We start from the raw sequence: 12,353 nt of genomic DNA, 5'->3' as shown, positions 1-12,353 counted from the left end.
CAAAGGAGATAAGGGCTTCCCAGCTGGCTCAGTAGTAAAGAATCCGTCAGCCAATGCAGGAGACACAGGTTCACTTCCTGGTCCAGAATATTCCCCTGGAGAAGGAAATGGCAACCCACTCCAGTATTCTTGCCTGGAAATCCCCATGGACAGAGGAGCCTGATGTGCTACAGTCCATGGGGTCGCAAAGAGTCAGACCCAACTTAGCAAATGAACAACAGCAAAGGAGATAAAGAAGTGGGGAAATTTCATGAAGGTACAATAATTAAACATCTCACAGAGGAAGCACAAAGCACTGGGCATCGCTGTCTCTAGGAGGTTTGGATTATCTATACATTCTAGATGGAAAAATAGAGTCCCCTGACTCCTGATCATTATTCTGAGCTCAGACTTCTCTTGCATTTGAATCTACAGTCCTTAGGACATGGATCTCTGGCCTATCAAACTCGACATTGGAAGTTACATAAAAGGACAAGCACAGGGAAAATGGCATGTATAGAAAAATAGCAATTTGTACATGAACTACTAGCTACCAGTTTGTGTAGTCGCTGGTGCGGAATGAAAAGAGATTGGGAACCAGATGAATCAAAAATTATTTGCAAATAGAATTTCCACTTAGGACTTTACAGACTGAGTTCAGACATCATGGAGGATTTCACCTGGGAAACAACTGGTGTAATTTGCCTTTATAACATGGAAGTATCTCTCTGGATAAATGTTTGTAGGCCGTTTCCATGGAAATATTAACAAATGACCCTCGAGGAGTTTGGTGATCTAAGGAATCAGAAACTTAGAATAATTTCTTTAACTTAAATACAAAAAAACCCACAAGATGTCATTAAGTGGTTTCATTCTGGCGCTGAAAACTATTGTTTTCCTCATTTGTCACTGCATGATTCAACCCAAGCTGAAATATATTAGTCTTATACTTTCCCTACACATATCAGCCCAATAGTAATTCAGCCTAATGGGCATCTTTGGTTCTGTCTTTCTGGTCTCCTCATGACCATAAGTCCAAAGACCTGGCCATCATTTCATGATGCTGACTTGCTTTTTCAACATCCAAGTACTTAGCAATGATTAGGCAACAAATGTATTAAACGTGTATTAACTGCTCAGGAAAATCAAGACATCTGTCTTGGCTTCCATTAAACAACACTTTTTCCATTGGTGTTATACTCTGATGTCATTCAAGAGTGTCTATTTTAACCCAGACCTCACTAAGCATTTTTCTGTATTCCAAGTATCTTCAAAACTTATTGCTTTATATTCCTTTTCTTCAACGTTCAGATTTTTCATTTTACTGTTACAATGACAGATGACCTTTGCTCTGTTACTGATGACTATCACTTATTTGATCAAGTCCTCCTGTTGTGAAATCTCAATTTCATGGGCAGATGAACTGAAGCAGACTTGAGGGCTCTGAGACTTCAGTTTCTATTCATGTAATCAACACAAACTCAATCAATTCAAATACAAGAGTCTAATAAATAAATCCATGAGACTATGATGCAAGGCTTAATTTGTTATTCCTTCTAGACAGGGTATAATAATTTGTGTAGAGGAATCCCCCCCACCCCTGTGAAAAACAGTCTCTAAAGGGATATACTCAAAACCTTCATAAGAATATTCAGAAGAGATCTGTTCACGCCCCTCAAAAACACATTGGCAGCTATTTTTGCCACTTGACGTTGAGCAAAATTGATTTTCACAAATTGCACACATCCAGAATGGAATCACAACTGAATCCTAATTACACCAATGCATATTAATTATATGTTAATTAATATTAATTGTTAATTAATTAATTAAACCAACTCCACTGAATCCAGACATCAAACAGAAAACACAAGTCCAAGTCACAGATATCTGGAATCCTACCAAATGTTAGTGTGTCATTTACCCAAAGCCCCCACGTCTCCCTAGAGGGCCAGTTCCATCACTTTCTGATAATCTGTACAGACTTGGCTCCTACCCACCTATCCTGCAAGGCAGCTTGGATGACAAAGCTGGAAGAGCCCTTATTCAGTGTCCCTTGAATTTCCAGGGTAATTTCCTGCTTGGGGAAGCGATGTTTAAAAGTATGTAGAGCCCTCAACTTAAGCCTGTTCTTACTTACCCTTGGAAGGTAGATTCATAACTATGAAATATGACTGTGGTCATAACTAGAATAAAAAGGGGTAAACAAATTATATCACATGGCCTCTTCCTGTCCTAACCAATTACAACAAAACTGATCACATGGTCCTTGGTTTAAACAGCCAGGTTGGGGATAAAGCATGTTGAAACTATATTCCTTGCAGACTCTAGAGATGACAATAGAAACTCAAGGCTTTGAAAGAGCTAGGTAAGCCAAATTAAAATTTCAAGGATCAGAGGATTCAAGGAAAACTGCATATTGATTCTATCCTTTTAGCTGTAATGTAGAGTTCACTCATTTTGAAATTACAGATTTCAACTATAATACTCCCAAATAGTGACACTTTTACAAATATTAGTGAGTTTCCCAATTTCTCTCCACCACTTTCTCTGGAGGTAATGACCTCCTTTGTAACTTTTGAGTGTGATAATCTCTTTGCTTAAAGAAAAAAAAAAATCACAAAATTATATTCCACCATAGACCTATTTGCCTCCCCAATAGACTGCCACTAAATTCTATTTAATATGAGTCAAAATTACTAGGCTTGACAGGTATGGTTTTCTCATCACAGACTTGAAAAGCACTTGTTCCATCCAAAGTGCCAAGGCAGCAGTAATGATCCCCGAGCTCCGCACAGCCTGGTATCTCTCCCTGCAGCCACAATATGCAATAAAACGCAGGGTTCCTACCTCGGTGACTGGTGAGTTCCCTGGAAGCAGAAGGCAGGGGTGTGTAGCGGCTCTTTGGAGAGACAACAACGCTGTCACTGGAGGCCTGTGTAAAAAAAAAGCACACCAACATGAGCAACGCCAAAAACTAAACACTTCTGTTTACCAAACTTGTCTCCTTGGGATCTGGGTTGGGAGAACATGTTATGGACCTAGGCTCCTCTTAGGAAGCAAGAGCTGTCTCTGTCGAGATAATATTTTGCTAAGTGTTGGGACAAATACAATGCTTTGAGGGGACTTGGTACCAGTGGAAGGGATCTGAGACAGGGGATGATTTGTTTATTGAGTGGAATTTTGAGGAGGAGAAGGAAAAGAGATGTTGAGGGCAGGAAATGATGCAGACTTAGATTTCTGTCACAGTTATTCCCCAATAGATTGCTACCAAAATTCCCACAGATTAAACGCTTACTGTACATAGATTTCTATGGAACCAGTGAAGAGGCTGAGCTCGGCCTGCAGGGTGGATGGGACAAACAGGGCTGGTTTACTGGGCCCAGTGCAACATGGAGACAAGGGAAAGGTAAAAACGTAAGCAGCATGAAGTGACCCTAGAGAAGCATACGTGATACCGAAGACCTTGCAGTTGGGGTTGTGACTACATTTAACAAAAGCACTAAAAAAATCATCTGAAATTTGAAGTACAATGGTTATCAACAACACTTTGCCATTTGGAGGGCTGAGAGAAAATGATATGAAATCTATCTGTGAAGATGCTTTTTTTTCCTACATGTGAAGTTATTTAACCATCCACCTTGATATGGTGTGACCCAGGCTGCTCTCTTTCTCTAATTAGTGCTACACCCAGGTGAGGAAAGACCACACCTGGAGAGCCAGGTGTCACTCAGGGCTTCTGACCAGTATGTCATATTCAGAGTGAGGTAGCGTGGAACATGAAGCATCACTACTGCAATTCTTACTGAGACTTCTGAATCAAACACTACTTTTTTTTTTTTAATATCCTAAAAAGAACATCTGCTAGGATCAAAATCCTAAGCTTACAACCTTTCCAAGCTTCATGAAAAAGTAAATTTCATTAATGCTACATTTTTCTTTCTGGAAAAGGAAATGCATTCTATGGATATATTTGCCCTAGTAGGAGCAGGCCTTTTCTCCAAAGAGATTATAGACATTATAGGAATCAAAACTAAGTAGGAGATTAGACCTACTTGCTAGAAAAACCCTTTAAACTCTGTTTCTGACATTTGAGATGTTTGATTAAGCGGCTTTCAGTGGAGACTTAGAGAAAGAGTTCTGAATGGTGCGAAAGCAGCAGCTATGTCCCTAAGGTAGAGACAGATTTTGGGTAGCATTACTTAACTCCAGCAGCAAGAGAAATATACTGTGTTTAAAGGTTGATCCAAGGGTATTGGGTCCAGAAAGATCAAAGTTCAGTCGTGAAGAAAAACATTTGAAAAAGTACCTAAAGACTTTTTCAAATGCTGTAATCATATAAAACAATCAGCAATTAGATTAAAATTCAAACACTAGAATCACCAGGTGCCTCTCTATTTGGCATTCAAGGTCTCCTGTAATCCCTATTTGATCAATCAGTTCAGTTCAGTTCAGTTCAGTTCAGTTGCTCAGTCATGTCCGACTCTTTGCGACCCCATGAATCGCAGCACGCCAGGCCTCCCTGTCCATCACCATCTCCCGGAGTTCACTCAGACTCACGTCTATCGAGTCAGTGATGCCATCCAGCCATCTCATCCTCTGTCGTCCCCTTCTCCTCCTGCCCCCAATCCCTCCCAGCATCAGAGTCTTTTCCAATGAGTCAACTCATTTTGCATGAGGTGGCCAAAGTACTGGAGTTTCAGCTTTAGCATCATTCCTTCCAAAGAAATCCCAGGGCTGATCTCCTTCAGAATGGACTGGTTGGATCTCCTTGTAGTCCAAGGGACTCTCAAGAGTCTTCTTCAACACCATAGCTCAAAAGCATCAATTCTTCAGCGCTCAATAGGGCTTCCCTATTTGATCAATGAGACACAAAGATAATGTTCTAAGCATGGCGTCTATTCATATGCTGCCCCTGCTTGAGGCAGGGGAGGAGGAATGGGGGTTGTCCTTCCACAGATCTACTATACTGCCTCTACAAGAGGCCAGAGCTTCTCTCCCTGTCAATGTTTCTGCTCCATCTCACTGCTAAAAAAGCCTGAAAATCCAGGATGAGTTTTAGGTTGCTATATTGTGATGTTTCTTGGTACTTTTAATCTCAATTTGGGCTGTTGACAATTTGATGACAGCTTTTCCTAAAATTACTAGAAGAAACTACCTTTCAGCAAATATCTCTGACTGGGCAAAACATTCAAGTTTTGTAACCAAGAGTAAAATAGTGATTTAAGTTTTATTTCCAGTTTTAGTCAAAGCAAAAATTGTGCGGCTTTAGTTCTGTTTTGCAGTCATCATTCTATGCCTAGCATTTAATTACTTTTCTGCTCAGTGTCCATTTATAAACTCAAGTCATGGAAAAGAATCCAGGAAGAGAACAATTTTGCAAACTATGCCTTTTGGTGAGACTTTCGTGGCTGGATGTTTGGGAAAACTGCTACAAACCAAGATTCTAAATACCAGTTCTTTGACTTGACTTTTAGCAAAATGAAGTCCATGTGATCTTTTTAATAGTGATGTTGAAAATTATGCTTAGAAGCTTGATTCAGAAAAGCACAATCATATGAAAGAAGTGGATAAAACAGTGTCTTAAATATGCACATTACCTGTCCCTGAATAAAGAACTACCCTTGAAACTGAAACAATATACTCATAGTATATCAAGAATGAGATAATAGAAACATTAGTGGACATTTTTAAAATAATGTTTTCTTTTATGTGGATAAAGCAGATATGCCTAAAATGGGATCAGGAAAATTGGGGTAAATCAGACTCCTCAAAACTACAAATGATTCTCAAATCTTTAAGTACTTGGCAAATTTTCTAACCATCCATGGCAAAAAATTACACTTTCACATTTTACTTGATGAATCTCCCTATTAGAGGATTTTTGTAACATCTACAATAAAATATTAGCATTCAGAATATCTGTCTCTAAATAAATAAAAATGTAATAAAAATGGACAAAAAAAAAAAAACCAAAGACAATTCAAAGAAGAGAAAACCTGAGTGGCCAATAAATAAAAGAGAAGATGGTCAAATTCACTAGCCTTAAGAACATCTCAGATTAAAACAAAGTACAATTTTTTGTTCATCATAGTTGGCAAACTTTTAAGTTTCATAATAAAGAGTGCCATAGAGAACCAAGGGCCAAAAAAAAAAAAAGAACCAAGGGCAACAAAACTCCTAACCTCTCATCTTTTGCCAGCGTGAATGTACCTTGGTTCAACCACTTAGGAGAGTAATTAAGCAATATCTAATGAAACTGAAAATTGGTACTGCAATTCCCTTTAAAGTATATACACTATGGAAAATTTTACTCAGGTCTGTAAGGTAGAACATAAAACAATGTTTATTGCAGCATTATTTACAACAGAACAAATGGGAAATAATTCAAATGTCTATCAATGAGGAAAATGGATAAATAAAATGTTGTATATTCATATGACAGAATAATATTTAGCACTTAAGAGCAATAAAGCTGATTTATAGATCTCAATTTGAATAGGTCTAAAAATTTAATGCAAAGTGAAAATGCAAGTCGCAAATGGTGAATGCAGTTTGATACTGTTTATGTAAATATGCAGTTCTTTGATCTCATGTGTACATGGAAAGATTTAAAAAATATAAAAGTTAAATATTAAACTCATAAAAATGGTTGCCCCTACCAGAGAGCAGAGTAACAGAACTGGGCTAATGGAAAGTGGGGAGCTGAAATTTTACACGAAAGGTTTATTTCTTTTATTGAAACATAACACTTGAAAAGAAAATAACAACATATTAGAAAATACAAATCCTGTAGGGTAACTAAGCATGCTTGTTATTTGTAAAACTTTTCTACATTTTTTGAATTTCTCAAAATTAAACATGAAAATTGAAAAAACAGGCTCCTATTTCTACCTAATCCATACATCTGATGTTGAAAACCCATAAGTAGAGGACACTATCTCTAACAGTTTTCCAGTACTTGCATAAAATGAATAAAGGCCATCTCTGGTTGGCTTTTTTTGGTGAAATATCCCAGTTCTAATTCTTCTTAAGTTACTGAATGTAACAACAGAATAGAAAAAGCTGATAAATAGCAATAAATATAAATTCCCCACTTCATGCCAAGGCTTAAAATGCTTATTCTACCTGGTAAGTCTTTCTACTTAAGATTGGCCAAAGCATATGTAGGTTTTTGTACTTGTCTCCTACTCACAACTGGAGAGTTACTAATAATTTTTTAAACTCACATCAATAATGATAATGGTCACTAATATACTGTGCTCTGCAATTTCCATCATGCAGAAAGGAAGGTAGAACTTTGGCAACCTCACTGGAAAAGATTCAACGAAATACAGTAAAAGAGACTTGCAAAGTGAGAATTTCATTCCGCGGTTCCAGAAAACAAATGTCTTCTGATGAACTGTACAATTCAAGCCCCCTCCCATTGGGTGCATTCCATGGAAACCTGCATTCCAGTGGATATGTCTGAATATCATGGATGCCCGGAAGGAACATGATACAGACCACAGGAGGAGATATTTGGCAGGCTTCAAAACAAGAAGGGGGCAGCTACAAAGTTGTTTAATAGCCATAAATCTCCAACTATTTTTCACAAAATACCATCTAAGACCAGAGCTCCACAACTCACTCCCCATCACTCAGCTCAAGTGGAGCGCTCTGGCATGCTCACTCACCCTTAAATCATACACTGCATAAAGTGATCCCAGGTCTGGGAAATTTGTCAGCCTCTTTCAAGTAAAAGCAATCTTCGCTTTTCATCACAATTCATTCCCTGAAACTGTGGTATAAAGCTGACTCTTCTAAAAACATTTATTTTCTCTCATAAGAAAAAGCGTCACTCATTTAGTTATCAAGGATTTAATAACCACCTACTATATGCCAGGCCCTTTGCAGAGAATACCAAGAAAAATAAAATCAGGACCTTAGTTGCATTCACAACTCATCAAAAAAAAAAAAAAAAAAAAGAATCATGATTAATGCTGGTTAGTAAGAGTCACCAACTCATAGCCTGATTCCCCATATTTTGCATCATCCAGAACTTTGACCCTAACCTCTATGATGACAGCTGAACACACGGATCAGTAATTACATTCTTGCTTGTTTCGTCTTCATACTAACAGAGAGCTTTCAAGATTAACTCTATTAAATTTCTGAGATTAACTATACTATTAACCCCAGTACCCAACATGCTGCCAGAAATACAGAAAGATGTCAATGCGTAATGCTTGAATGAATAAAACATTTTAATGTCAAAGAGAAAACTATATACCATGATTATAATTCAACACAAAAGCATGAGCCAAGTTGCCAGAAGCAGAGGTAAAGACTTGACAGCATCTCAAGGATTAAAAGCCACAGAACCAGCCTAAAGATGGAGTCTTCCGACCTGCTCACAGGGAGAGGCGCCACGCCTTCCAGTGTGAAGACAGGAAGCCTCCACCACAGATGCAATGTGTTGGGAAGGTGGAGGAACAGGAATAACTGTATTCCTGTCCAGAGACAGAAGCCAACAAAAATGAGAGAAAAATAAAGGGTAAAAAGGGATGAGGGTGAATCAGGAACCAAAGGACCAAGAAAGGATACAACCGGGCAAAAGGCAGAGTCAGATCAAGAGCCAGGCATTCAGCTGACTGAATGGTGTGGTGGGGGCGTAATTCAGAGCAGAAGTCTGAAGGGGCGGGTTGGGTGGAGGGCTGCACCAAAGGCGTTCTGGAATCAGGAAGCCCTTTGCAGGCAAAACCACCTCTGAGTTTGCCATTGTTTTTATCTGATCTAAAGGGGCTCTAGTTCTGCCAGTGCCTAAAAGGTCATTAGGCACAGAGCTGCAGTTCTGAAATGCTTATGAGAGAAAAAAGGAAAGAAGGACTATAGATTGGGCGTTTTTTGGACCTTTACACAAATAATCAAGTCATAGAATGTAAGAGCTGTAAAAGACCTTTTCAGTCATCGAGAGTAGTGGTTTCCAAAATATTTTAGCAGACATTTATATAATAAAAAAACCATCTAAATACTGAACATTATGGAAATAATCATAATTATTTACAGTAACAAAATATAAATTAAATATGCTAAATTTTTATTACACAATATTAAGTGAACACAGTAAATATAAGAATAGTATTGATATATCTGTTGCTATTTTTAACATAATATTTGCAAGGGGTAAAAGGGTAAAAGTTAATAGGCAAAGATGGAAAGATTTTTGTGAACAATGTGGTTTGCAATGATTTGATTTTTAAACTTTATTTAATTGTGCCATTGCTTTTGGTGGTTTAAAATATTTAAAAATTAAAATCCTACCAGGGCTAATGTGAAACAACACACTTTTCATCAAGTATCCCCTGAGAAATCTGTATGCAGGTCAAGAAGCAACAGTTAGAACTGGACATGGAACAAAAGACTGGTTCCAAATCGGGAAAGCAGTATGTCAAGATTGTATATTGCCACCCTACTTATTTAATTTATATGCAGAGTACATCATGAGAAACACTGGGCTGGATGAAGTAAAAGCTGGAACCAAGATTGCTGGGAGAAATATCAATAACCTCAGATATGCAGATGACACCACACTTATGGCAGAAGGCAACGAAGAACTAAAGAGCCTCTTGATGAACGTGAAAGAGGAGAGTGAAAAAGTTGGCTTAAAACTCAACATTCAGAAAACTAAGATCAGGGCAACTAGTCACATCAGCTCATGGCAAATAAATGGGGAAACAATGGAAATAGTGACAGACTTTATTTTTTGGGGCTCCAAAATCACTGCATATGGTGACTGAAGGCACAAAATTAAAAGACGCTTGTTCCTTGGAAGAAAAGCTATGACCAATCTAAACAGCATATTAAAAAGCAAAGACATTACTTTGCCAACAAAGGTCCATCTAGTCAAAGCTATGGTTTTTCCAATAGTCATTTATGGATGTGAGAATTGGACTATAAAGAAAAATGAGCACTGAAGAATTGATGCTTTTGAACTGCAGTGTTGGAGAAGACCCTTCAGTGTCCCTTGGACTTCTAGGAGATCCAACCAGTCCATCCGAAAGGAAATCAGTCCTGAATATTCAATGGAAGGACAGATGCTGAAGCTGAAACTCCAATACTGTGGCCACCTGATGCGAAGAACTGACTCACTAGAAAAGACTCTGATGCTGGGAAAGATTGAAGACAGGAGGAAAAGGGGACAACAGAGGATGAGGTGGTTGGATGGCATCACCGACTCAATGGACATGAGTTTGAGCAAGCTCTGGGAGTTGGTGATGGACAGGGAAGCCTGGTGTGCTGCAGTCCACGGGGTCACAAAGAGTCAGACACGACTGGGTGACTGGACTGAACTGAATTGATCTTTCCAATCCCTCCCATCAGAGGACAAGGAGACGTGACAGAAGGAGGGGGCATAGGAGTTAAGGAGGAAGGAGAAGGGGGCAGAAAAGAAAGGGGGCATGGAGTGGGATAGGAACAAATGTTTCCTAAATGCTTTCTGAGTCTAATTGTTTCCCACTGTATGCGTATATCCTATTACTACTCTCATCCGCAAAAAGAGAAAATTGAGACCCAGAAAGTATGTCACATGCCCAAGGCCATACAGTTCTAAAATCTACAGTGGGATTAAAAACCAAGTCAGCCTGATTCTCAGACTCCAAGGAGTTTCGCCAGTTCCACACCTTCCCGGCAGCAGAGACCCCAGGTCTTTGCGATGCTCCTCTCCTGGCCGTTGCTCACCTTGCCTCCTGCTACTGTCAATGGCGCTCTTGTCTGGCCTCTTTTGCAGGACTGTCAAATTCCTGGGTGCAGGGACCAAGATCTGTGTTAACAGTGAATGCCTTGCAGCTCCTAACAAACCAACCTCTCCAAGCATTAAGAAAGGATTATCAAGTGAGAAAGAATTTACTAATACTTTGGGTAATTATTAAGGTAGAACATCCTATCTTTAAAGAAACAGTCATCTTTGTCCACAGAAATATGATAGAGTACAAGTTAATACTTTGCTGCTAATCATTAATCCTTGCAGAGGATTTAGTTTGTGTCATATGTTCAAACAGAATGTAATATATTACAACCCCTACGTAATGAGGGTCTATATATGATTATGTATACATGTCACATTTCTTGAGCACTCTTTATATGGAATCATTTTAAGTACACTCTTTCATTTAACTATCTCAACAACCTTAAGATAGAAATATCATTATTACTATCATTTTATAAGTAAGACAGTTGGGATTTAGAGAGATTAAACAACTTGCCTGAGAGCATTCAGCTAGTATATGGAGAATTTAGAATTCCAACTAACACAGCTTGATTTCACAGCCTGAATCCCAACCATTCTGCAATGAATTTGATGTTCAAAGGTACTTAGAGAAGAAAACCTTCTTGGGTTTAGTACATATACTAAGATAAGCAGTACATTTCTAGTGCTAGTGCTAAGTCACTTCAGTCATGTCTGACTCTTTGCAACCCTATGGACCTCAGCTGACCAGGCTCCTCTGTTCATGGGACTCTCCAGGCAAGGATACTGGAGTGGGTTGCCATGTCCTCCTCCAGAGGATCCCCCAACCCAGGGATTGAATGGTATCTATGGTCAACCTGTACCAGCTCACAAAAGCCAATGGTTAACTTTTCAGGAATGCCATATTTAAGTTGATAAACACAGTTGTTATTTAAAATTCAATTATATATACTTGTGATTGGATAAATAATATTAAAAGTAAAGGAAATATTTATCCAAACTCAACACTTTCTGTTTTATAAACTTTACTACTACTTATGCTCTGGAAATTATTCATGTTTATTATATTAACATAGCAGAAATACCATATAATATATAGCACTTCATAGCTCTTCCCAACTCTTCAGTGATGTGACTTTGGTAGCCTGACATCAGCCATGATGGAAGTATTTACAGCAGAAATTGGCAAATGCTACAAACTAGTGATTAATTATCTTATTGATTTTTTAAACTTAAGAAAATGATGGGAAAATGTGAATTATTCAGATTAAACTTAAAGGTTATGTTGTGTCTATAGCCATTACATTGTGAATAGCACCAAAAGTTGAGGAAATATTTTTCAAATATTCAAAAACTATTATCTGACTCAGTAAAGAAGTTGCTCATGCCATTCACAAAAGAGCGAAGCTCTGACATAGTAAGAAAAGAGTATCATTGATGTTCATGTCAGAACTATACTTATTCATCAACTGCAACCTTATATTGGCAACAGATATAAAAGTTTGGCCAAAATAACCAAAAATATTTGGTAAGACTGCATTAGATGACTAGAATTTATAACCAAAAGGATTATATATTTAATTTTATTTGTAAGCTGTGTACTACTCAACCTTTATATATATCAAATTACAAAAATCTATGTACATGT

The 12,353-nt window shown here is 38.1% G+C and overlaps 1 protein-coding gene across 7 annotated transcripts in view; it reads right to left on the bottom strand.

Annotated features, from left to right (window-relative positions):
* The window catches only part of LRMDA (leucine rich melanocyte differentiation associated), a 1,405,312-nt gene that overhangs the window by 442,098 nt on the left and 950,861 nt on the right, over window positions 1–12,353 (bottom strand). For all 7 annotated transcript variants that reach the window (XR_011253046.1, XR_011253044.1, XR_011253045.1 and 4 more), the window contains one exon: window positions 2,830–2,914. Coding sequence is in view for 4 of the 7 variants with exons in the window: in XM_069572198.1 (XP_069428299.1) it covers window positions 2,830–2,914 (85 nt within the window). In the remaining 3 variants the exon portion in view is untranslated. The remainder of the gene's footprint in view (window positions 1–2,829; window positions 2,915–12,353) is intronic.

Source organism: Ovis canadensis, chromosome 25 (genome assembly GCF_042477335.2).
Source record: "Ovis canadensis isolate MfBH-ARS-UI-01 breed Bighorn chromosome 25, ARS-UI_OviCan_v2, whole genome shotgun sequence".
In the NCBI taxonomy this organism is placed as follows: Eukaryota; Metazoa; Chordata; class Mammalia; order Artiodactyla; family Bovidae; genus Ovis; species Ovis canadensis.
The sequence above is the reverse complement of the archived record's forward strand: the minus strand, read 5'-3'. Positions and strand labels throughout refer to the sequence as shown.